This window comes from Salmo salar, chromosome 07, assembly GCF_965601325.2.
Source record: "Salmo salar chromosome 07, fSalSal1, whole genome shotgun sequence".
Lineage (NCBI taxonomy): Eukaryota > Metazoa > Chordata > Actinopteri > Salmoniformes > Salmonidae > Salmo > Salmo salar.
The window spans coordinates 7,436,667-7,461,560 of record NC_138297.1 but is presented as its reverse complement, the minus strand read 5'-3'; the positions used below and the strand labels follow the sequence as shown (position 1 = coordinate 7,461,560).

Below are 24,894 nucleotides of genomic sequence, written 5' to 3'. Positions count from 1 at the left end.
CAAACTTAAGATTTCAATTAGGACCTCCAAAAGGCTATGGCCAGCTCCGTCTAAACTTGTGTCGGTATGGATGTGGGTATTCATAATTGCTGCATTAACACAGGCAGCCCAATTTTGATTATTTTGCCCCATTATTGGCAAAAGATCTGATCTGATTGGTCAAAAGAGCAGTTAGTGGCAAAATATCAAAATTGTGTGTTTCAGAGTATGAGTGCTAATTTGGGATCAGTTTTGCCTTTCAGATGATAATGCATGAGATTACATGGACGGACGGGGGGGGGGGCCTGATCCTAGATATGTACTCCTACTCTGAAACACTTAAATGAACACAGGCTGTGGGGGTTTGTGTTCACCTTGCTCACAAGGGATGTGGGTAGTGAAAAATTTCATTTTGCTAATTCATAGTTGGAGCTATGGATGCAGGGACCTACAGTTCACGAGATTATAATGTATAGCTTCAAAATAAAACCTAATTTTCAGCAGTAGAGTGATATAATCTTCTGCAACGAGTTTCTAGCGAGAGGGTATTTTCCTGCTGTATCTGTAGTAGTGACTGTATACTGTATCACCTGTTCAACCATTAGACCCTTTACTAGAGCCCCAACCTGAGATGTTTAAGGTATTCTTAATATGACAGATACCTTGTGTGACTTCAGGTATTCTAATAACATTATTAGATATAGCTACATTTGTTTCAAGAAAACACGTTTAGAATATTGTTCTGACACATGTTCTTTATCATTAGACTATTCAGATTTTTTTAAATTTTTGTTTTGCAGTACTGTAGATAACCTTTTCTGTTACTTCTGTTACCATAGTGCAAAATATCACGTTACAATTTGTGGTTCAGAAAACACTTCAAAATGTGGTATTTACAATATGTACACCTTAGCACAATACGACCAACTTTATAACCACTACTACGTCAAATTTCATTCTTGATTAGCACGTATTTACATTTGTTACTAACAAGACCATATATTGTCGAGTAAAATGACTACAAAATATTTTTTTTTTAAAACAGACATGATAAACAATTTAAAGTAAGCGTGCCTCGTTTCATATCAGTTTAACTGAAACCGTGGTACAGAGTTGTGTGTGAACAAGTTCACTGGTGCATCATGGTCCAATACTTTGATCGATACCGTTAAAAACACAGCTGGCCGTGATAGCAATGGTTAAGAGTTCACGGCAGTCAGTTATCCATATCAAACAGCTCATCCCAGTCCATATGACATGGATGCTCATTCTAGGGGGGGGGTGATCTTATTGGTTCAAACCATATGTTTCTTCCTCCATCTTTGTAAAGATAACCTAATATTCACATTTGGTCTTCAGCTTTCAGTGGAGGTGGACCCACTCCTCTGAACTCCCTCACTTTCCCGGTCATTTCCCAACAGACTGAAATAAATGGTTTAAAACACGGGATTCTCCAGTAACTTCTAGGACCATTGTTCCGTAATCCAGGGCCCATATTCACAAAGCGTCTCAGGGTAGAAAATGTGTCGTAAGCGCTGAGAATAGAGACATTTTACTCTTACTCTTACGGGTAGAAATAAAAGCTAGGCATGAAACCTCTTTAGTCATAAGAGTCCTAACCTAGTTGACAGATACTGAGGAGACCTCATGAGTTGACCTCACCAGTTAAGAGTTACCAGCAGGTGTCTGATAATAAAAAAAAAGGCCTGCAACATTGTTAAATAATATGTCTAAGGAATATTGGGACACTGAAGGTATTTAGGGCCTATGTTAACTTTGATTGGATGATGAAAATGATACAACTTTTTATGCAACATTATCAGTAAGAGACTTGATGCCTACAGTACTGTACAAAATACATTTAGAGTAGTTATCCAGGAGTTCAGAGTGTTAGCGACAATATTATAAAACTTACGCTTTTAACAAACATCACAATTGGTAAAATAAAATAAAAAAGAAGGTTATGCACGCCAACATATTAGGCAATAATTAGGAGTAGACAAAGTGATCATGTCAGACAAATTATATCAAGTGTTTTACCATTACAACATTTGATGTACAGTCACATTCATCTGGGTGTCTGAAACGTGCTATACAGTTCACAGCTGGCCATGCCTCTTCGTGATTGGTTAGTTCCCATAATTTACAACGATGAGTGTCATCACCATCGGTACCTCAAACTGTCGTGATGACCAGCTGAGATAACCTTTTTAGGAGTTGATGTTAGTCCTGGCTCAGAGTTTGTCTGGTCAGTGTCTTAACATCCTAAAACCTACTGTGAGCTGGGAGTTTTTTTTTTGTCTTAAAAAACGGTTTTAACAGGATTCCTAGAACCTTTTGAGACACTATGTGGATATGTCCTCTGGTCAGAGGAGACATTTCAACTAATCCCAGTTAATTCTCTCCTTGACTCTTGATGAAGACAACACTGCATTACTGGGCTACACGGCTAGGACTGATACTGCACACCTAGTCCCAGGAACGACCTCTAAGGTCAGGTCAGAGGTCAGGTAAATTCGGTCGAAAAACAAGCAGACTGCACTTCTCCAGGACTAGAATAGGGTCACTCCAGATGGTAGAAGTCAGTTCTCTCGCTCTCTCCCATCTCTATCTAACAGAGTGTCCTGCCCTCTCCCTCCTGCCCTGCTTCTTCAGTAGCTGGATGCGGTTGTGGCAGTAGAACTTGATGGCTCTCCAGTCACGCTGGTTGCTGACCAGCAGGGGACAGAGCTGCAGGCAGCGCTCGCAGTCCGCCTTGGCTGGCACGCGCTGCTCCATGATGTTCCTCTTCAGGTGCGTCTCCACGGCGATGCGCTCCGCCTCCGACCAGGGCCGTTTCAGCACCCCACGCTTCCCTGGGAACACAGGACAGAGTCACGAACATCAATTTCCCAATTCCAAATCCATACCCACCGAGTACCTAACCCCTAAACACTTGTGTGTGTATGTGTACATGTATGTATGTATGTATGTATGTATGTATATACACACACACACACACACACACACACACACACACACACACAGCTCAAAAAAGTAAAGGAACACTTAAACAACACAATGTAACTCCAAGTCAATCACACTTCTGTGAAATCAAACTGTCCACTTAGGAAGCAACACTGATTGACAATACATTTCACATGCTGTTGTGCAAATGGAATAGACAACAGGTGGAAATTATAGGCAATAAGCAAGACACCCCAAATAAAGGAGTGGTTCTGCAGGTGGTAACCACAGACCACTTCTCAGTTCCTATGCTTCCTGGCTGATGTTTTGGTCATTTTTGAATGCTGGCGGTGCTTTCACTCTAGTGGTAGCATGAGACGGAGTCTACAACCCACACAAGTGGCTCAGGTAGTGCAGCTCATCCAGGATGGCACATCAATGCGAGCTGTGGCAAGAAGGTTTGCTGTGTCTGTCAGCGTAGTGTCCAGAGCATGGAGGCGCTACCAGGAGACAGGCCAGTACACCAGGAGACGTGGAGGAGGACGTAGGAGGGCAACAACCCAGCAGCAGGACCGCTACCTCCGCCTTTGTGCAAGGAGGAGCAGGAGGAGCACTGCCAGAGGCCTGCAAAATGACCCCCAGCAGGCCACAAATGTGCATGTGTCTGCTCAAACGGTCAGAAACAGACTCCATGAGGGTGGTATGAGGGCCCGACGTCCACAGGTGGGGGTTGTGCTTACAGCCCAACACCGTGCAGGACGTTTGGCATTTGCCAGAGAACACCAATATTGGCAAATTCACCCTGTGCTCTTCACAGATGAAAGCAGGTTCACACTGAGCACATGTGACAGACGTGACAGAGTCTGGAGACGCCGTGGAGAACGTTCTGCTGCCTGCAACATCCTCCAGCATGACCGGTTTGGCGGTGGGTCAGTCATGGTGTGGGGTGGCATTTCTTTGGGGGGGGCCACACAGCCCTCCATGTGCTCGCCAGAGGTAGCCTGACTGCCATTAGGTACCAAGATGAGATTCTCAGACCCCTTGTGAGACCATATGCTGGTGCGGTTGGCCCTGGGTTCATCCTAATGCAAGACAATGCTAGACCTCATGTGGCTGGAGTGTGTCAGCAGTTCCTGCAAGAGGAAGGCATTGATGCTATGGACTGGCCCGCCCGTTCCCCAGACCTGAATCCAATTGAGCACATCTGGGACATCATGTCTCGCTCCATCCACCAACGCCACGTTGCACCACAGACTGTCCAGGAGTTGGTGGATGCTTTAGTCCAGGTCTGGGAGGAGATCCCTCAGGAGACCATCCGCCACCTCATCAGGAGCATGCCCAGGCGTTGTCGGGAGGTCATACAGCCACGTGGAGGCCACACACACTACTGAGCCTCATTTTGACTTGTTTTAAGGACATTACATCAAAGTTGGATCAGCCTGTAGTGTGGTTTTCCACTTTAATTTTGAGTGTGACTCCAAATCCAGACCTCCATGGGTTGATAAATTGGATTTCCATTGATTATTTTTGTGTGATTTTGTTGTCAGCACATTCAACTATGTAAAGAAAAAAGTATTTAATAAGATTATTTCTTTCATTCAGATCTAGGATGTGTTGTTTAAGTGTTCTCTTAATTTTTTTGAGCAGTGTATATTCATGAAACATCGTTTTGATCTCCTTACATATTTTTGTATAGTTTTGTTCATACAAGTACAGGTTGGGATATAGAGAAAGGAGCAGAAAAAGTAGACAGAGTCACCTGACCCAGGGCTCGAACCCCAGTGGCTGATGGGGCATGTGACCGGCACACTTGAGTAGATTTGAAAGGACTCGTTAACTGTGAGGAAGTTATCGATTGGCTTGTTGAGTCCCTCAATTTTCTAACATGTCTGACGCTGGCTCGCAATGGCTTGCATGGATGTAGCGCAATAATGTGTATTAAAGCGGCTATTGTTCAAAAACACATTCACCCAGATAGGTTTGAATAGGTAATGCATTTGGTAGAACAAATACAACTGTACATACCTGACTTGGGCTGTATGATCCTCCTCTTGTGGGCACCAGGGAGCGAGGGGTTGACGGAGGAGGGAGCAGGGGCTTTATTCTTGCTGGGGGGTTGACCTGGTTGCTTCTTCACCTCCTCCACCTTCTCCTTAACCTTCTCTTTAACCTTCTCCTTAACCTTCTCTGCCTCCACGTCCGAGTCGTCTGAGAAGGAGTCTGCAGAGTTCCCTGACATCACTGTTGGGTAGGGATAGAAGACGGAGAGAGCGCGTTAGGTAGGGGTAGAAGACGGAGAGAGCGCGCTGGGTAGGGGTAGAAGACGGAGAGAGCGCGCTGGGTAGGGGTAGAAGACGGAGAGAGCGCGCTGGGTAGGGGTAGAAGACGGAGAGAGCGCGCTGGGTAGGGGTAGAAGACGGAGAGAGCGCGCTGGGTAGGGGTAGAAGACGGAGAGAGCGCGCTGGGTAGGGGTAGAAGACGGAGAGAGCGCGCTGGGTAGGGGTAGAAGACGGAGAGAGCGCGCTGGGTAGGGGTAGAAGACGGAGAGAGCGCGCTGGGTAGGGGTAGAAGACGGAGAGAGCGCGCTGGGTAGGGGTAGAAGACGGAGAGAGCGCGCTGGGTAGGGGTAGAAGACGGAGAGAGCGCGCTGGGTAGGGGTAGAAGACGGAGAGAGCGAGCTGGGTAGGGGTAGAAGACGGAGAGAGCGCGTTGGGTAGGGATAGAAGACGGAGAGAGCGCGTTGGGTAGGGATAGAAGACGGAGAGAGCGCGTTGGGTAGGGATAGAAGACGGAGAGAGCGCGTTGGGTAGGGATAGAAGACGGAGAGAGCGCGTTGGGTAGGGATAGAAGACGGAGAGAGCGCGTTGGGTAGGGATAGAAGACGGAGAGAGCGCGTTGGGTAGGGATAGAAGACGGAGAGAGCGCGTTGGGTAGGGATAGAAGACGGAGAGAGCGCGTTGGGTAGGGATAGAAGACGGAGAGAGCGCGTTGGGTAGGGATAGAAGACGGAGAGAGCGCGTTGGAGAGGGATAGAAGACAGAGAGAGCGCGTTGGAGAGGGATACAAGACAGATAGAGCGCGTTGGAGAGGGATAGAAAACGGAGAGAGCGCGTTGGAGAGGGATAGAAGACAGAGAGAGCGCGTTGGGTAGGGATAGAAGACAGAGAGAGCGCGTTGGGTAGGGATAGAAGACGGAGAGTGAATGAACAAAGCATGAACAACATGTTTTGTTCATTCACTATAACCTGCCTTATACAATGTAAAAGGCTTGGAGACTCAGGGCAAGGTTTTCCTCTTTCATTTATGTAATAAGCAAACCATAACATACAACACCAAGACAAGATGTCCGTTAACAATGTCTGTGAGAAGGACAGATCGTTGTACGGCAGGCAATGCAATTACAAGGTACCCTGTTCAGAGTTCCCATCTATTTAAAATGTTCTGGTAAGTTTGCTCCCAGCTGGCCTCCCAAGTGGCGCAGTGGTCTAAGGCACTGCATCGCAGTTCTAGCTGTTCCACTACAGATCCTGGTTCAAGTCCAGGCTCTGTTGCAGCTGGCCTCCCAATATAAAAAAATAAAATTTTTACAAATAAGTTTGTTCCCAGCTGTGTCCGAGTGAGAGGAGAATCACCCTTCATGTGTAAACCTCTAAACATGCAATCCCTTACTACTGCTTTATTACCAACTTACAAATAGTAAACATAGCCCTACTGAGCATGACCAGCATACTTGTTAGTAAACATATCGCTACTGAGCATTAACAGCATACTTGTTAGTAAACATATCGCTACTGAGCATGACCAGCATACTTGTTAGTAAACATATCGCTACTGAGCATGAACAGCATACTTGTTAGTAAACATATCGCTACTGAGCATGAACAGCATACTTGTTAGTAAACATATCGCTACTGAGCATGACCAGCATACTTGTTAGTAAACATATCGCTACTGAGCATTAACAGCATACTTGTTAGTAAATATATCGCTACTGAGCATGACCAGCATACTTGTTAGTAAACATATCGCTACTGAGCATGACCAGCATACTTGTTAGTAAACATATCCTTAGTGAGCATGACCAGCATACTTGTTAGTAAACACATCCCTACTGAGCATGACCAGCATACTTGTTAGTAAATATACCGCTAGTGAGCATGACCAGCATACTTGTTAGTAAACATATCGCTACTGAGCATGACCAGCATACTTGCTAGTAAACATATCGCTACTGAGCATGACCAGCATACTTGCTAGTAAATATATCGCTACTGAGCATGACCAGCATACTTGTTAGTAAACATATCCCTACTGAGCATGACCAGCATACTTGTTAGTAAACATATCCCTACTGAGCATGACCAGCATACTTGTTAGTAAACACATCCCTACTGAGCATGACCAGCATACTTGCTAGTAAATATATCGCTACTGAGCATGACCAGCATACTTGTTAGTAAATATATCGCTACTGAGCATGACCAGCATACTTGTTAGTAAACATATCGCTACTGAGCATGACCAGCATACTTGTTAGTAAATATATCGCTACTGAGCATGACCAGCATACTTGTTAGTAAACACATCCCTAGTGAGCATGACCAGCATACTTGCTAGTAAACATATCCCTAGTGAGCATGACCAGCATACTTGCTAGTAAATATACCGCTAGTGAGCATGACCAGCATACTTGCTAGTAAATATACCGCTAATGAGCATGACCAGCATACTTGCCATGCCTCCCTTGGTAACAAAGCCATCATTCCTCTAGTGCCGTTTCCTCCTCTCTTCCATCCCAATGAGATGGGGAGATTACTAATTCACATGTAAATGCAATGTAACTATTGTCCTTTATTCCCTTCAGTATGTATCAGGTGCAAACCCTTCATGAACAGAACGCACCCCCCCACACACACACACACACACACACACTTTCTCTGATAAGGGATGGAGCTGTGCCATGGATTTGCAGTGTGTGGTAGTTTGGTCATACCAGAGCCCAGTTCCCTGTAGTTTCCCCTTACCATCCAGCTCCAGACAGATGTGCTGCAGACTCATCCCTCTGAAGAGGACCCCCTCCTTTTCCCCATAGATCACCACCCTGCCCACACGGCCCATCAGCGCCGGGTCTCGGCCTATCGTGGCACAGCTCTGGGTCACGTGGTACTCCCTCTGCAGGAAGTCTTCCAGGCGCTTGGCGGCTGCCCCGCCCGGCTGGCCCTGCCCCTCGCCTTCCTCCAGGAGCAGTAGCTGGGTGAGAATGGCCACCTGCTGGCGCGCCCGTGTCTGGGTCAACGCCCTGGGGTTCTTGGCGCCGCTGGCACGTGCCAGGTTGCGCAGTAGGTCGGTGCCCCGGAGAGGCGTTGCGGGCGAGTGGAAGGGCCGGGAGAAGACGTAGGGGCTGTGGGGGTCGACGCCCACGTTGGAGGAGGTCTGAAGGAGCAGTTCCAGGCAGGACTCGCAGTGCGGGGGCAGGATGAGGGGCTGGATACGCCCCCTCTTACCCAGCACACCTGCCCGGGGGAGGTGGCAGAGGACCTGATGCTCGAAGGGGGAGAGGATGGCCTCCATGCCTGTGGGGGGGGTGTTGGCCGAGTTAGCCTGGGTCAGGGTAGGGCTTGGGGGGGTGGTGCGGTTGTGGTAGTCCTGGGTGGTGAGCTTGGCCACCTCACACTCTCGGTGGCGGTTGTAGAGGATGAGCAGCGCCAGGCTGGAATGGCAGAGGAGGCGCCAGGCCTCAGCCGAACTGGGGGAGCGAGTGAGAGACAAGAAGGAAGAGTGCTGCTGCCGGCTCAGGTAGAGCACCAGGCAGGAGAGGGAAGAGAGGAGAGGGGGCATGTGGTGTCTGTGGGAGCTAGAAAAAAGAGAGAAAGAGAGAGGGAGAGAGAGAGCGACACAGAAGGAGAGAGAGAGAGCGACAGAGGGAGAGAGAGCGACACAGAGGGTGAGAGAGCGACACAGAGGGTGAGAGAGCGACACAGAGGGTGAGAGAGCGACACAGAGGGTGAGAGTTTAAAAAAATACAATGTCAAAATGTAATATTTGAAAGCACATTTTTTTTCTTTTCCTGTTGAAAATCAATATCCCACGAATACACTTAAGGACCCAAAAATGTTTTGAGCAGAATCCCCAAAAAATTGACAACTGCAAACTCCATTGAGTAGGCCATTCAAGGAGTTGGTCTGATGTCATCGCCCCCCGGTTGAGAACAATAAAGGAGAAGCAGAGTACATAAGAGGAAGCCCCACCCTCTTGTGCCATGTCATGAGGATTGACATGTTCCTTTTGTTAATAAATCAGGTGATGAAGGAGCTGAAAAGAAGACTGGAGAACTTTACATCTCCATTATAATATTGATAGAATGGTAAAATATGCATTTCTCAAGCAATTTCAATTCAGAACTTCATATGTAACATTTAATTTAGGCCCAACTTCTCTTTCCAATGTAGCAGAACCATATTATCTGTCATACCTAGCCATCTGTGTACTCCAGTCCCCAGGACTCTCTACTGTCCCCGCTCCACTCAGCTCCTCATCCTGCTCTTCTTCCTCCGGCTTGGGGGTAGGAGGTGGAGGCATCTCTTCCTCTTTGCTCCTGATGGACTCCCCCGCTTTCTGCTGCTCCTCCTTCTCTCTCTTCGGCTTGCGGCCCCTCCTGGGTGGCGTGGATGTGGGAGGACTTTTCACCGGTGCCACTGCAGGGGCTGAGCCTGGCTTGGGCGTCTGAACCGATAAGTTGGAGGCTTTTTTGGCCGCGGCCGACTGAGAAGCCGAGGGTGGGGAGAGTGAAAGTGAAAAGGAGACCGCCCCCGAGGAACTTCGAGCGGCCACCGCATCCCTCTCTCTCTCCCTGGAGAAAAGAGGGGGAGGGGCGGGAGCAGAGGAAGAGGAGGGCTGGGGGGAGGCGAAGATGTGGCCGTGCGAGGAGGAGGTAGAGGAGGAAGGGTGTGTGTGGAGTGCGGATAGCTCCATGGCAGCCCTGACCTCTGGCTGGTTGGCATGGTGTTTCTCCAGGTGGCGTGCCAGAGAGCGGTAGTGGCGGCCGCAGTAGGGGCAGTGCTGCCGCCGGCTGACAGTGGCCCCGCTGGAGCTGCCGATGTTTATGTTGATGTTGTTGTTGATGTTGGTGGTGGGGGGCGCCAGTGGGGTGGCGGGCTGAGACGGGGTCTGGGCCGGGGTCGAGGTCGAGGAGGCAGCCAGCCGGGAGAAGGAGGATGAGCAGGGGCGCCCGGGTCCGGCCCTGGGGTTGGCGACACTCTTCTTCTTGGTGGTGGTGACGGGGGTGGCTATTTTGCGCTTCTTTCGGCGGCGGAGCATGCGGCCCCTCAGCTCCTCCATCTCTTCTTCTTCGTCGTCATCGTCGTCTTCCTCCTCCTCCTCTCGGTCCGAATCGCTGGGCTCAGTGTGAGTTAGCGGGGAGGAGGAGGGGGAGAGGGACCAGGAGGGGGTGAGGTAGTCGGAGAGAGACAGCGGGTGGGGGCCAGGCTCTTCATCCTGTTCGGAGACAAAATCCAAAAACATAACAAATGAGCAACTTTATAAATCCGCACAGTAACCAATAGAAAAAAATTAAGTTGAGGTCACGATCTTCTGATTACCTTATTTTTGTTATTGTCTGGGTTAAAGCTGCAGTCAAACCCTCAGAGACACAGAGCTATGGAATCCCTAGGATATTCATAAAGCAACCAACAGGCTTCAAATATGGAGCCCAACCAATCACACTGGGCAATGTTCTTTACATGGACAGAACAAGGAAACAACACAACAAGCAACTAGTAATGCCAGAACTGCGAATTTTGATGTGTATGAGGTTTCTGTTGGTCAGACGTCATGACCTCTGACCACACTCATTCACGGAGTATATTTAAGAATAGCCGAAATGGGTTTGCAACGAGGCAAGCTGGCGATGTTATCAGAGTCATTAGTCACCATGGCGTTCTCTCCCCAGTCCATCAGGCTGTAGTCCACTGTGATCTCCTCCCCTTTGGCGATGTCGCGAATCGCTATGACGACCAGCCGCACCTGACTCCCGCAGTGCACCTCTCGGATCCTACAGTTGGGCGGGGGGTGGAAGAGCACTGGCCCCCGGACCCCACTCGCCCCCTCCTCGCCCAGCTCCGACACACTGGACGGAGAAACAAAGTAACGTTACACACCATCCACTGGAGACACAGACTTTTGCTCTTGCCTAGCAACCACACCTGATTTCACTGACCAAGGTCTTGGTGAGGTGTGTTAGAAACTGGGCTTGAACAAAAGCCTGCACACCCTGCAATAGGTAAGGTTGACCCATACACTGCAGTCTCAATGCAACTACAGACATTTGATTGATTTCTCAAGACATGTCTGTCATTGGTTGTCTATTCCATGATCCTACTGTCTCTCTCACCAGAGCTGGGAGGGGTCGGCGAGGTAGTAAGGGCTTCCGGTTGGAGGTAGTCTGTCCTCCGCTCCGTCTGGGTACTGTCCATCACCTGGGAGAGTTAGAAACAAGTAAGAACAGCAGAACACATGATAGGGCTGGAGGACTGAATAGATAAACACAATGATCTGCATGTCCTTTTTGGCAGTGAGGGGAAAACACTATAGAGAGAGAGATTTATTTAACAAAGCTTAGGCTTCCGTTAAGGCCTATATGAATTCTACCTTAGATACACATCTCATGAGTAGCAGACCCTTTTTCCTTTCTTCCTGTGCCAATGCCATTCCAAATGTGTTCCTATATAGTCCGCCACAGTCGGACGCTTCATAATACCCATAAAACCTTGTAGTCAAACACGTTAATGGTTCCAATCGTTTCCCCACCAAGTATGTGCCCGGTGTAGGCTTGGCGTGATGTTTTGATAACCGTGTAAAATCTCTCTACCCTGACAATTTGAGTCATCAATATATTTGCCTCAATTTACACAAAAAAAATGTCATGCTAATTAGCAAAACGGAGAACACCTCAGCAAGACTACGAATTCCTGCAGGAAGCTCCTGCACGTCACATCTAGCCGACACGGTCAGCTACTCTTCACCTGCGCGATCAGAGATATGTGCCCAATCCATGATGAATCCATGTGCTGTATTGAAATGAATTGAATAAAGTGTTGAACTTCTTCTGTCCCATTTCTCGGTCTTAAACTAGCCACTGACAAAACTTTAGCTAGCTAGTTACACATATTTTGGATTACTTAGCATTGATAATTGTTTGTACAGTATGTCGACTTTGGTGTCTATTTCACACATTATGGCTTTTTCCAAGGATGACCACCATCAGTCTGGCCACGTGGAGGAGACCCCCATCAGTCTGGCCACGTGGAGGAGACCCCCATCAGTCTGGCCACGTGGAGGATGACCACCATCAGTCTGGCCACGTGGAGGATGACCACCATCAGTCTGGCCACGTGGAGGAGACCACCATCAGTCTGGCCACGTGGAGGAGACCACCATCAGTCTGGCCACGTGGAGGAGACCACCATCAGTCTGGCCACGTGGAGGAGACCACCATGAGTCTGGCCACGTGGAGGAGACCACCATGAGTCTGGCCACGTGGAGGAGACCACCATGAGTCTGGCCACGTGGAGGAGACCCCCATCAGTCTGGCCACGTGGAGGAGACCCCCATCAGTCTGGCCACGTGGAGGAGACCCCCATCAGTCTGGCCACGTGGAGGAGACCCCCATCAGTCTGGCCACGTGGAGGAGACCCCCATCAGTCTGGCCACGTGGAGGAGACCCCCATCAGTCTGGCCACGTGGAGGAGACCACCATCAGTCTGGCCACGTGGAGGAGACCACCATCAGTCTGGCCACGTGGAGGAGACCACCATCAGTCTGGCCACGTGGAGGAGACCACCATCAGTCTGGCCACGTGGAGGAGACCACCATCAGTCTGGCCACGTGGAGGAGACCACCATCAGTCTGGCCACGTGGAGGAGACCACCATCAGTCTGGCCACGTGGAGGAGACCACTATCAGTCTGGCCACGTGGAGGAGACCACCATCAGTCTGGCCACGTGGAGGAGACCACCATCAGTCTGGCCACGTGGAGGAGACCACCATCAGTCTGGCCACGTGGATGAGACCACCATCAGTCTGGCCACGTGGAGGAGACCACCATCAGTCTGGCCACGTGGAGGAGACCACCATCAGTCTGGCCACGTGGAGGAGACCACCATCAGTCTGGCCACGTGGAGGAGACCCCTATCAGTCTGGCCACGTGGAGGAGACCACCATCAGTCTGGCCACGTGGAGGAGACCACTATCAGTCTGGCCACGTGGAGGAGACCACTATCAGTCTGGCCACGTGGAGGAGACCACTATCAGTCTGGCCACGTGGAGGAGAGCACTATCAGTCTGGCCACGTGGAGGAGACCACTATCAGTCTGGCCACGTGGAGGAGACCACTATCAGTCTGGCCACGTGGAGGAGACCACTATCAGTCTGGCCACGTGGAGGAGACCACTATCAGTCTGGCCACGTGGAGGAGACCACTATCAGTCTGGCCACGTGGAGGAGACCACTATCAGTCTGGCCACGTGGAGGAGACCACTATCAGTCTGGGCACGTGGAGGAGACCACTATCAGTCTGGCCACGTGGAGGAGACCACTATCAGTCTGGCCACGTGGAGGAGAGCACTATCAGTCTGGCCACGTGGAGGAGACCCCTATCAGTCTGGCCACGTGGAGGAGACCACTATCAGTCTGGCCACGTGGAGGAGACCACTATCAGTCTGGCCACGTGGAGGAGAGCACTATCAGTCTGGCCACGTGGAGGAGAGCACTATCAGTCTGGCCACGTGGAGGAGACCACTATCAGTCTGGCCACGTGGAGGAGACCACTATCAGTCTGGCCACGTGGAGGAGACCACTATCAGTCTGGCCACGTGGAGGAGACCACTATCAGTCTGGCCACGTGGAGGAGACCACTATCAGTCTGGCCACGTGGAGGAGACCACTATCAGTCTGGCCACGTGGAGGAGACCACTATCAGTCTGGCCACGTGGAGGAGACCACTATCAGTCTGGCCACGTGGAGGAGACCACTATCAGTCTGGCCACGTGGAGGAGACCACTATCAGTCTGGCCACGTGGAGGAGACCACTATCAGTCTGGCCACGTGGAGGAAACCGCTGAGGGTGATTCTCTGATCCACCTCTACGCAGACGACACCATTCTGTATACTTCTGGCCCTTCTTTTTACACAGTGTTAACTAACCTCCAAAACGAGCTTCAATGCCATACTACACTCCTTCTGTGGCCTCCAACTACTCTTAAACGCTAGTAAAACCAAATGCATGCTTTTCAACCGTTCACTGCCCGCACCTGCCTGCCCGACTAGCATCACTACTCTGGACAGTTCTGACCTAGGATACGTGGACAACTACAAATACCTAGGGGTCTGGCTAGACTGTAAACTCTCCATCCAGACTCATATTAAACATCTCCAATCCAAAATCAAATCTAGAATCAGCATTCTATTTCGCAACAAAGCCTCCTTCACTCACGCCGCCAAACTTACCCTAGTAAAACTGACTATCCTACCGATCCTTGACTTCGGCGGTGTCATCTACAAAATAGCTTCCAATACTCTACTAAAGTTCATCCTGTGTCAGTGACTGTAGCTATTAAGTTAAGTTTGTGCATCTTAGCAATACACTGTGATCGATCCAGCTTTCAACATACTCCAAGGAAAGAGCCACTTAATCATTAACCAGATTAACCCAGATACCAAACTTAGATAAGTGATAACTCAGTTCTAGAATGTTGTCATTGATGAGAATGAATCTAAAAACTTAAGACATTCAGAATGTACTTAGTTTAGACATTCAGTCTGTATTGTAGTTTCATGACCATTGACACATCTTCAATAGGCACAGTATTTATTAATTCAGAGTGGTACATGCATTCTCTGTCTGGATTTATAGAATCCTTCACACTGTACGATTGATATTGTCAAGTGATAAAATCCCAAGTTATCAATTAAAAAAGGTTAATGGAATTGTATAAAATATTCTAAAGCTGTAATGTCATCAAATCAAACTTTATTTATATTGCACATTCTTTACAACAAAGGCATTTCAAGGTGCATTTAACCTCCTTCCTGTTGGCAGGTCTCTATAGGTGACCACTTCCTGTTGGCAGGTTTCTCGAGGTGACCAGGGGAATCTCTCTACAACATGTGAATGCCTCCGTGGCTCATCAGTGTTGCCTGCAGCCTATTTTGACGGTTCACAAAATGGGCCGTACGGGTGTGGAATGCGAGTGGAGGAAGCCACCCGTGCCCAACCAGGTGCAGTCAGTTGGAGGACCTGTACCCGGCTGAAGACTACAACCCTCTGTCCCGAGAGCCCCCACGGGAGGATCTTCAGTGTCTAAATAACCATCTCCAGGGCAGGTTCAGTGGAATGGCATGTCTCCTTAAACAACCGCTACCCTCCCTGTCATCCCTGTCTGAACATTGTTAAAAAAAAAAACAAGGGCATCTGGGGCATGCAGGCATCCTGGCTGGCATGGCGCAGTCGTTGGAGCAGCAGGAGGCTATACGGCAGTGCACCAACCCCAACTGGCACACATTGAGGAGAGGGAGGTTGACAGACAGCAATAATGGAGCAGTGGTTAGGGCCAAGCTCGTTACTCCATCGCTGCTAAAAAGGGTCCTCAGATCAGTCGTTGGATGGGGTGTTGTCTGTAAAGTGGGGCAGAGATAAAGAGGAGGGAATCAAGGCATTCAAAATGGGGGTGTGAAGGAGTTAGGGCTTTGAGTCACATGGTCCTGGATCCTGGGTGCCTCATTGGACGGTCTGGAAGTCAAGTGTCCCTATGGTGCCAGGGACCTTATCATTGAAGAGGCAGTGAAGCTAAAAGATTTTTGTTATATCAAGGATGGAGGTTCTTACCGCCTCCGTGAAGACCATCCTTACTGGCACCAGGTCCACGGTCAGCTTCACATTACTGGAAGGGACACCTGCTTCTCATTGTGTGGACCACCAAAGCCTCCATCCCCAGCCAGCGTGACGACCTCTGACAGACTCATATCGCTCCTCCTGTCAGTACCCGTTTTCAGGGAAGCCACTGCTCCAAGAATATTCCACATAGTGTACACACACACACACACTAGGCTGCCAAAATAGGTTATATAACATACAAGTTTAGCTCAAAGCAGCTAACTAAAGTAATCACAAAGGCACAGTCTCATCCAGTAGTACAACAGTTCACATTGCATTTTATCATGGACACAGTGGGAATTTATATCTGTGATGTTTAAATTACATCTTACCCCCAGTGTGAGTGAGTGAGTGAGGAGACACGTGTGCCTATCGGAGTAGAGGTTACAGTCCGGTACATAGCACAGAACCATCCTTGCTTCTGCTCGATGGAGAGACCTAAGGTTAGCTAGTTGGCTACAAAAGCCAGGGTAAATTCAATTCTAGTAATACAGAAAAAAATGCTAAGGTAGCTAGCTAGGTAACTTTAAAATGCATAAACAAGATTACACACGAGAAATATACAATATCAATTATTTACACAAGAAACTAAAAAAAGGCTGATATCTACTTGCTAGGTTAGTTGCTATTGTCGATGCGAGTTTGCATGGAGAAATGTGGAGGTTTCTCCCCACCCTGCAACTTGAGTGATTACGTCAAAGCTCGTGACAAGATGTGTAGTTCTGTATGATAGCCACATTGGCGGCTAATTAGCATAGATTTTTAGGGGGGGGGCAATTACAGACGAATATATTGATTAAAAAATTAATTTAAAAAAAAATCACCTTGTCCTAGAAAGATTTATATGGTTCTCAAAACGTCACCTTTTATGACATAGTTCGAAAATCCCCAACGGAAAAAATGAATGGTGGAAAAATGATTGGAACCACTTCAGGGTTTTACAGCTAGGTTTTGTGGGTATTATGACTCATACTGGGGTACTCAATAGGCAAGACCTACTGGTGAACTAACCGGGTTATTAGCTTGATGGGTAACATGACTGAACACCGTTGTTTGTTATCAAACAAATAATTAGCAGCCCGGGATTAATTTAAAATTGACTGCGATTTGGTTTATAAAATGTGTGCTAATCCACAAGATAAATATATCCATCTATTGATTTATTTATTTTTTCCTCTTAAGGGGTTGATCAGCTTTAATATTGCAGATAGATTGCTGCTTTCATCAATGTAATTGTCGGCATCATTTCCAATCCCCCCATATATTTTTGGGGTAAATGCACACTTGTTTTTGAATATTCCTTTATTATTCCCAGCAAAACCTACCACCCCTCCCCCAATTGGAGTAAACTAATAAACAATAACACTTCGGCTTCTACCTTCAGTTTATACATACTGTACACATTTTACAGACACAATCTATTTTACAATAGTTATATTTAGTTTGTTTTTAGTCCTGGCCTCTATTTCTGATGTCCATCCAGTTTGATTTCTATTTGTAACTGTGCCATTTCACAACATTTCTGAACCTATATACATTTTATAGACCCCGTATGTTTTACATTTGTTATCTTGACTATGGGAAGATTGTATCCCCTAATATAAATGGATATATCCCACTGGAATTGTTACATACGTACGTACATATATAAATAAATAAATACACACACACACACAATTCCAGTGGGTCAGAAGTTTACAAACACTAAGTTGACTGTGCCTTCAAACAGCTTGGAAAATTTGAGAAAATGTCATGGCTTTAGAAGCTTCTGATAGGCTAATTGACATCATTTCAGCCAATTGGAGGTGTACCTGTGGATGTATTTCAAGTCCTACCTTCAAACTCAGTGCCTCTTTGCTTGACATCAAGGGAATATCAAAAGAAGTCAGCCAAGACCTCAGATTATTATTTTTTTTACCTCTACAAGTCTGGTTCATCCTTGGGAGCAATTTCCAAACGCCTGAAGGTACCATGTTCATCTGTACAAACAATAGTACGCAAGTATAAACACCATGGGACCACGCAGCCATCATACCGCTCAGGAAGGAGATGCATTTGGTCTCCTAGAGATGAACATACTTTGGTGCGAAAAGTGCAAATCAATCCCAGAACAGCAGCAAAGGACCTTGTGAAGATGCTGGAGGAAACCGGTACAAAAGTATCTTTATCCACAGTAAAACGAGTCCTATAACGACATAAACTGAAAGGCCGCTCAGCAAGGAAGAAACCACTGATCCAAAACCGCCATAAAAAAGCCAGACTACCGTTTGCAACTGCACATGGGGACAAAGATCGTACTTTTTGGAGAAATGTCCTCTGGTCTGATGAAACAAAAATAGAACTGTTGGGCCATAATGGCCATCGTTATGTTTGGAGGAAAAAGGGGGAGGCTTGCAAGCCGAAGAACACCATCCCAACCGTGAAGCACGGGGGTGGCAGCAACATGCTGTGGGGGTGCTTTGCTGCAGGAGGGCTTGGTGCACTTCACAAAATAGATTGCATCATGAGGAAAGGAAAATCATAATTTTCCTCCCTCATGAAGCTTATAAGTGAAATAATCTGTCTGTAAACAATTGTTGGAAAAATTACTTGTGTCATGCACAAAGTAGATGTCCTAACCGACTTGCCAAAACTATAGTTTGTTAACAAGAAATGTGGAGTTGTTGAAAAAGTGTATGTAAACTTCCAACTTCAACTGTATGTAAATGTGATATTTCAGTTTGGTTTGAATAAATTAGCAACAACTTCTAAAAAACAGTTTTAGCTTTGTCATTATGGGATATTGTGTGTAGATTGATGAGAAAGAGAAAATCAATTTTAGAATAAGGCTGTAATGTAACAAAATGTGGAAAAGGTCAAGGGGTCTGAATATTTTCCAAATGCACAGTAATGTAACTACCTTAATAACCAATGTGTATTATGTAACATTACTATAAAAAAAAATAAAAAAAATTGTACACACTTACAGTAATGGATAATTGTTGCTAGCTATCCCATAAAGCCATCGCAGAAAAGCAAATTGTTTTCTTCTTCTGTAGTTTGGTAACTTCCTGTTCTTCGACTGACAAAGTTTGAAAAATGTCAAAGTATGCGGTGTCCATCTCGTAACAGAGCCTCCAACTGCAAGGGGGTGTTGCGATTCCACTCCGTTGTGGACGTCCCCATTGAAATGCATGACATCCGGCGCAAAGTAACGGAGTGCTTATGGGTAATGTGAACAAGGCTTCACACGTGATATATGACGAAGCACTCATTCTGATATGACATATCTGCCGCCTACGTAAGATCAACGGCAAAGTGGATAAAACGAGAATAAATCACCTCTTACTTTAGCAGCCTTGAAAAAAGATGTCAGGAAAGGAATGCTATTAATTATTTGTATGTTAAATGGGATTGAAAGAACAGAACCAAAGTTGATTGCTACAGACATTATTTCATCCTACTTCCCCAATAACGGCTATTACTTTTTTGAGAAAACTCAACAACAAAAAAGCATATTCCTACAATAGACAAGAATTGAATGAGTTTTGCGAGGCAGAGCTTAAAATAGAGGAATTGGCTATAGCTGTAAAGAAACCAGCCTTAAATAAATTGCCTGGCTGTGATGGCCTATCATCGGATTTTCTTTTGGAATGATCTAAGATCTACCTTCATTGAATGTATTGAGAATAATATTTTCATGCCCACTTTTGAAACAAGGTATAATTATATTACTACCTATACCTGGGAAATTGGTAGTATTTGATTAGTTGGGTACTTTGCATGTTGAATGCATAATCCAACTGCCATGTTTATACAACTTAGAAAGTTTAATAAAAAAATACAATTAAAACATTTACAAAAAAACAAAAAAACACATCTGAACTCATATTCTATTTGTAGGATGCATTCTGTACTCAGTCATTAATTTCAAGAGAGAAGGTAATGATCACACGGGGAGAAGATCAGCCTCTCTTACAGCTCAATGGTGATACTTTTTTGGGGAGTGTATGTTTTTTTTTTATTCTACTACACAATTCACGTGGATGACCTAATGAAATCAAAATGCAAATTTAAAAAAAATTGCTGAAAAGTGCCGGGTTTGCTTCCGTGATACAACGCATCAACTTTGCCTGCGCTGCCCCAATGTAAAAAGGTAACAGCAGAATAATTATTGGGGTCTGCGCCGAGGGTGTGCGAATGAATGTGAAGTGGTCATTATTGGACCGACAAGAAACTAGCTGCTGTTGCAAAACAGACACCAGCGGGTTCTTTAGATCGGCAGGGCCAGTACTACATATGCAACGGTTCTACGGTTTTCTAAAATGTTAGTCTCTTTATGTTTTGGTACCATTATCATAGTACCGGTATACCATGCAACACGTGTGTGTGTGTGTTTACCTGGACTGTAGCTGTGTTCAGACAGACTCTCCTCTTCCTCCTCCTCTTCATCCTCTGTCACGTAGGCCCGGTCGCACACCTTCACAGGGGTACCCTTCCTTTTCCTGACACACACCCTTCTACAAAACACACCAGGGGTTCCTTCAGATTTAGAACATTTCAGATTTAAAAAAAAAAAACATGTTTTACTGAATAGAGCTGACAGATTTATTTTGTACATGACAAGAATGACATTTCTAGATAAATTGCATTTACATCTGCCACATTATAAATAGGCCATTTTTCACCATCAAAACAACCCCAAGTAAGCCTACAGCTAAGGCTGTGACGGTAATTGGATAACTGTGACATTGACAGTTTTGGATGTTGACCATCATGAAACTAAAATAGCTGTCAAACATCTTTTTTTCATAAAATGTTTCATCAAGTTTATTTTAATGTATAACACTCCTGCTATGGGTAAAGTAGATAACTATTGATTTGTATGGTATTGTTTTGCTAACTTAGTCCGTCTATTAAAATTGTATTCGCCACCTCTTTCCAACCATCTTTTAATGTGGCGCAATCAGCAAATCCGCTCTATCACGGATAGGAGAGAGAGAATCTTTGAAGGTCAAATCAGCCAATTCAAAAAGGGGAGGGGTGGAGTGAAAAGTGTGGACTGAGGTCAACTATAGATCCTATAGCCTACAGGCTGGGGGTGGGTGGGTAGCCTCTGCTCTTCACCTCTGGCCTTTTTCATTGTTACAGTAGATCGGAGGAGTGAGGTGAAAAAGATCTCAACTAGCAAAAAAAAAAAAAAAAAAAAAAAAAAAGTTTCATTTTTTTGCACTAAAGTGTAAATATGACTCCTTACATGAGTCTGACAGTGCACTTCCGCTGTTTGAAAACAATTCCACACAACCGACACCCTGGCCGAAGCCCTGCGTTTGGGATAGCTTGACTGGCCCCTTGACAAAAATAAAGTGTACTGTATCACCACAGACAACAGGGCAAATATTGTGGCTGCAGTGAGGCAACTGAACTGGCCTTGGCTAAATTGCTTTGGCCACAATCTCTATCTTGCCGTCGCCATCGGAGTGAACAGCGAGAGCACACACACAGGCCAGGGTCTAGGTCTATGGACCTAGTGAATGCCCAGACGGAGCTGAATCTCCCAAATCACAGCCTCATTCTGGTGAGAAATAAAAGTTTGATCAGCTATAATAACAATAATTTATTTATAACCTATTCGATGTTAAAATAATAAGCTATAATAATGTTGTTATTCAGATGCAAATAAATTAAACAAAAATCTGCTAATTTCCTTGAATCATTCAATGTTGCATTACCATAGATCCACTGTATTTTCACAATGGAATTAGCCCGTTTATTTTGTTTTATTGTCGTTAAACTACTGATAATTAAATTATAATAATCATATAGAACATATTCCGAGTTTCTCCCATTCTTCTCTGCAGATCCTCTCAAGCTCTGTCAGGTTGGATGGGGAGCATTGCTACACAGCTATTTTCAGGTCTCTCCAGAGATGTCAGATCGAGTTCAAGTACGGGCTCTGGCTGGGCCACTCAAGGACATTCAGAGACTTGTCCCGAAGCCACTGCTGCGTTGTCTTGGCTGTGTGGTTAGGGAAATTTTCCTGTTGGAAGGTGAACCTTCGCCCCAGTCTGAGGCCCCGAGCGCTCTGTAGCAGGTTTTCATCAAGGATCTCTCTGTACTTTGCTCTGTTGATCTTTGCCTCAATCCTGACTGGTCTCCCAGTACCTGCCGGTGAAAAACATCCCCCCAGCATGATGCTGCCACCACTATGATTCACCGTAGGGATGGTGCCAGGTTTCCTCCAGATGTGACGCTTGGCATTCAGGCAAAAGAGTTCAATCTTGGTTTCATCAGACCAGAGAATCTTGTTTCTCGTGGTTTGAGAGTCTTTGGAAGCCTTTTGGCAAACTCCAAGCAGTCTGTCATGTGCCTTTTGCTGACGAGTGGATTCCGTCTGGCCCCTCGACCATAAAAGGCCTGATTGGGGGAGTGCTGCAGAGATGGTTGTCCTGGTAGGTTCTCCTATCTCCACAGAGGAATTCTGTCAGAGTGACTATCAGATTTTTGGTCACCTCCCTGACCAAGGGCCTTCTCCCCAGATTTCTCAGTTTGGCCGGGTGGCCAGCTCTACGAAGAGTCTTGGTGGTTTCAAACTTCTTCCATTTAAGAAATATGGAAGCGCACTTTTGTTCTTGGGGACCTTCAATGCTGCAGACATTTTTTGATACCATTCCTCAGATCTGTGCCTCGACACAATCCTGTCTCGGAGCTCTACAGACAATTCCATCGACCTCATAGTTTGGTTTTTGCTGTGACATGCACTGTCAACTGTGGGACCTTTTATAGACAGTTGTGTGCCTTTCCAAATCATGTGCAACCAATTGAATTTATCACAGGTGGACTCCTGCTCACAGCTCAATTTTGAGTCTCATAGCAAAGATTCTGAATACATATGTAAATAAGGTATCTTTTCTTTTTTTTTTATACATTTTCTAAAATTTCTAAAAACATGTTTTCGCTTTGCCATTATGGGGTATTGTGTGTAGATTGCTGAGGAATTATTTTTGTTTAAATCCATTTTAGAATATGGCTGTAACCTAACAAATGTTGGAAAAAGTCAAGGGGTCTGAATACTTCCTGAAGGCACTGTAGATGGGGCTGTAATGGAGCAGGTCGAGAGATTCAAGTTCCTCGGTGTCCACATCACTAAGGACCTATCATGGTCCAAACGCACCAACACAGTCGTGAAGAGAGCACAACAACGCCTCTTCCCCCTCAGGAGGCTGAAAAGATTTGGCATGGGCCCTCAGATGCTCAAAATGTTATACAGCTGCACCGTTGAGAGTATCTTGACTGGCTGCAATACCGCTTGGTATGACAAATGCGTGGCGTCCGACCACAAGGCGCTACAGAGGGTAGACCGTATGGCCCAGTACATCACTGGGGCCGAGCTCCCTGCCATCCAGGGCCTCTATACCAGGCGGTGTCAGAGGAAGGCCCTAACAATTGTCAAAGACTCCAGCCTCCCAAGTCATAGACTGTTCGCTCTGTTACCACACAGCAAGCGGTACCAGAGCACCACGTCTTGGCCCAAAAGGTTCCTGAAAAGCTTATACCCCCAAGCCATAATACTGCTGAACAGTTAATCAAATGGCTACCTGGACAATTTGCATTGACCCCCTTTTTCTTTTGCATTGGCTCTATGCACACTCACTGGACTCTATCCACACATACTACACCGACACACACACACACGGTACTCCTTGTATATAGTCTTGTTATTGTCATTTTTTTGTGTTACTAAGTCCTTTTTTTGCTAAATTGAATTACCTTTTAACTCTGCATTGTTGGTGAAGGGCTCAAAACTAGGCATTTCACATTAAAGTCTACACCTGTTGTATTTCCAGGCTGTATCACAAACGACCATGATTGGGAGTCCTATAGGGTAGCACACAGTTGGCTGTGTTGTCTGGGTTAGGCCGTCACTGTAAATAACAATTTATTCTTAACTGACTTGCCTAGTTAAATAATGGTTAAATAAATAAGAAATAAAAAAATCTAGCGCATGTGAAAAATATCTCATTATTTGTTTTCAAGTGCAACTTTAATAATTATGGAAACAACTTGGCAATTTAATAATGATTCTAATGATGAAGTTGGCCATAAGATGCTCTTGGGAAACTGGGCCATTATATTTATTGAATACAATTGTAAAAAACAAATTTGATCACATCCATAAAGTATCAGACAATCAAATAATATATTGTAAACATTGTAGCTATTTGACAAACCCCAATAACCAGGCATATATAAAATGACACACACACAGCCTTTGCATCCCTCATTCGTTCTCTTTATACAGTAGACCACAAGTCAGTCAGATCTACACAGTGAAAGTGATGCCTAATGTAACTGACGGATTTCCCCAACAACATCAGATTGAATGAAGATTGTAGTAGCACATAGCTAACTACAGTACCAGAATATCTGGCAAACATGTGGTTTTAATGATTAAATGCCTAAATAACGAGCCATATCGCTTTCGAGTTAGCTAGCTATCAAAATCAAGCAAGGCTAGCCTAAATGCAATTTAATCTGTTTAGCTAGCTAGCTATGACTACCGTGTGCAGATGTAACTGGCCAGCTTGCTAACTAACAGATGGCTAGTAGTTAGCTAGCTGGCTAATTAAATAACAGACAGGACATTACAGCTGGCTACCTCCCAAACGAAAACTCAAAAGCATACGGATAATCAACGGTGAGAAGTGGGTGACAGGCTGTGCAAAAAAAATAACGAAACTAGGTAGCTATTGATCCTGAAGCGAAAAAAAAAAAAACACTTTCGCCGTTACATTTTTTCCTCAGAATCATCACAGGGATGGATGCCTCTAACTAAACAAACACACCCGTTCAGGCACGGCTTTGCATTCGACTTCACTTTTAAACAAGTAGCTAGCAAGTGATCAGATATTCCCCCAATAAGTTATTTATCTCACCCTCGGGGAGGCGGCGGTTTGCTCCCATCCCCGTCGCTGTCGAGGGTCGGTGGCTCCCGGTACTCAAAAGGCGACCGTACGTTCTCCGCCATTTGTACAGCTCCCCTACCTCTCGCTCCGGTAGAT

General features: G+C 46.1%; 1 protein-coding gene and 1 long non-coding RNA gene across 2 annotated transcripts; both read right to left on the bottom strand.

Annotated features, from left to right (window-relative positions):
- Window positions 1–714: 714 nt before the first annotated feature.
- On the bottom strand, window positions 715–24,894 carry LOC106608490 (uncharacterized). Its single transcript, XM_014206428.3, has 8 exons — window positions 24,769–24,894; window positions 20,234–20,352; window positions 11,315–11,399; window positions 10,855–11,050; window positions 9,398–10,419; window positions 7,950–8,779; window positions 4,951–5,166; window positions 715–2,834 (listed from the first exon to the last, which is right to left on the bottom strand). The coding sequence occupies exons 1-8, from the start codon at window positions 24,858–24,860 to the stop codon at window positions 2,587–2,589; spliced, it is 2,808 nt and encodes a 935-aa protein (XP_014061903.1). The 5' UTR covers window positions 24,861–24,894; the 3' UTR covers window positions 715–2,586.
- On the bottom strand, window positions 14,745–20,223 carry LOC145879991 (uncharacterized). The gene is made up of 2 exons (XR_014392859.1): window positions 15,806–20,223; window positions 14,745–15,594 (listed from the first exon to the last, which is right to left on the bottom strand). It is a non-coding gene; the product is annotated as an uncharacterized LOC145879991 (long non-coding RNA).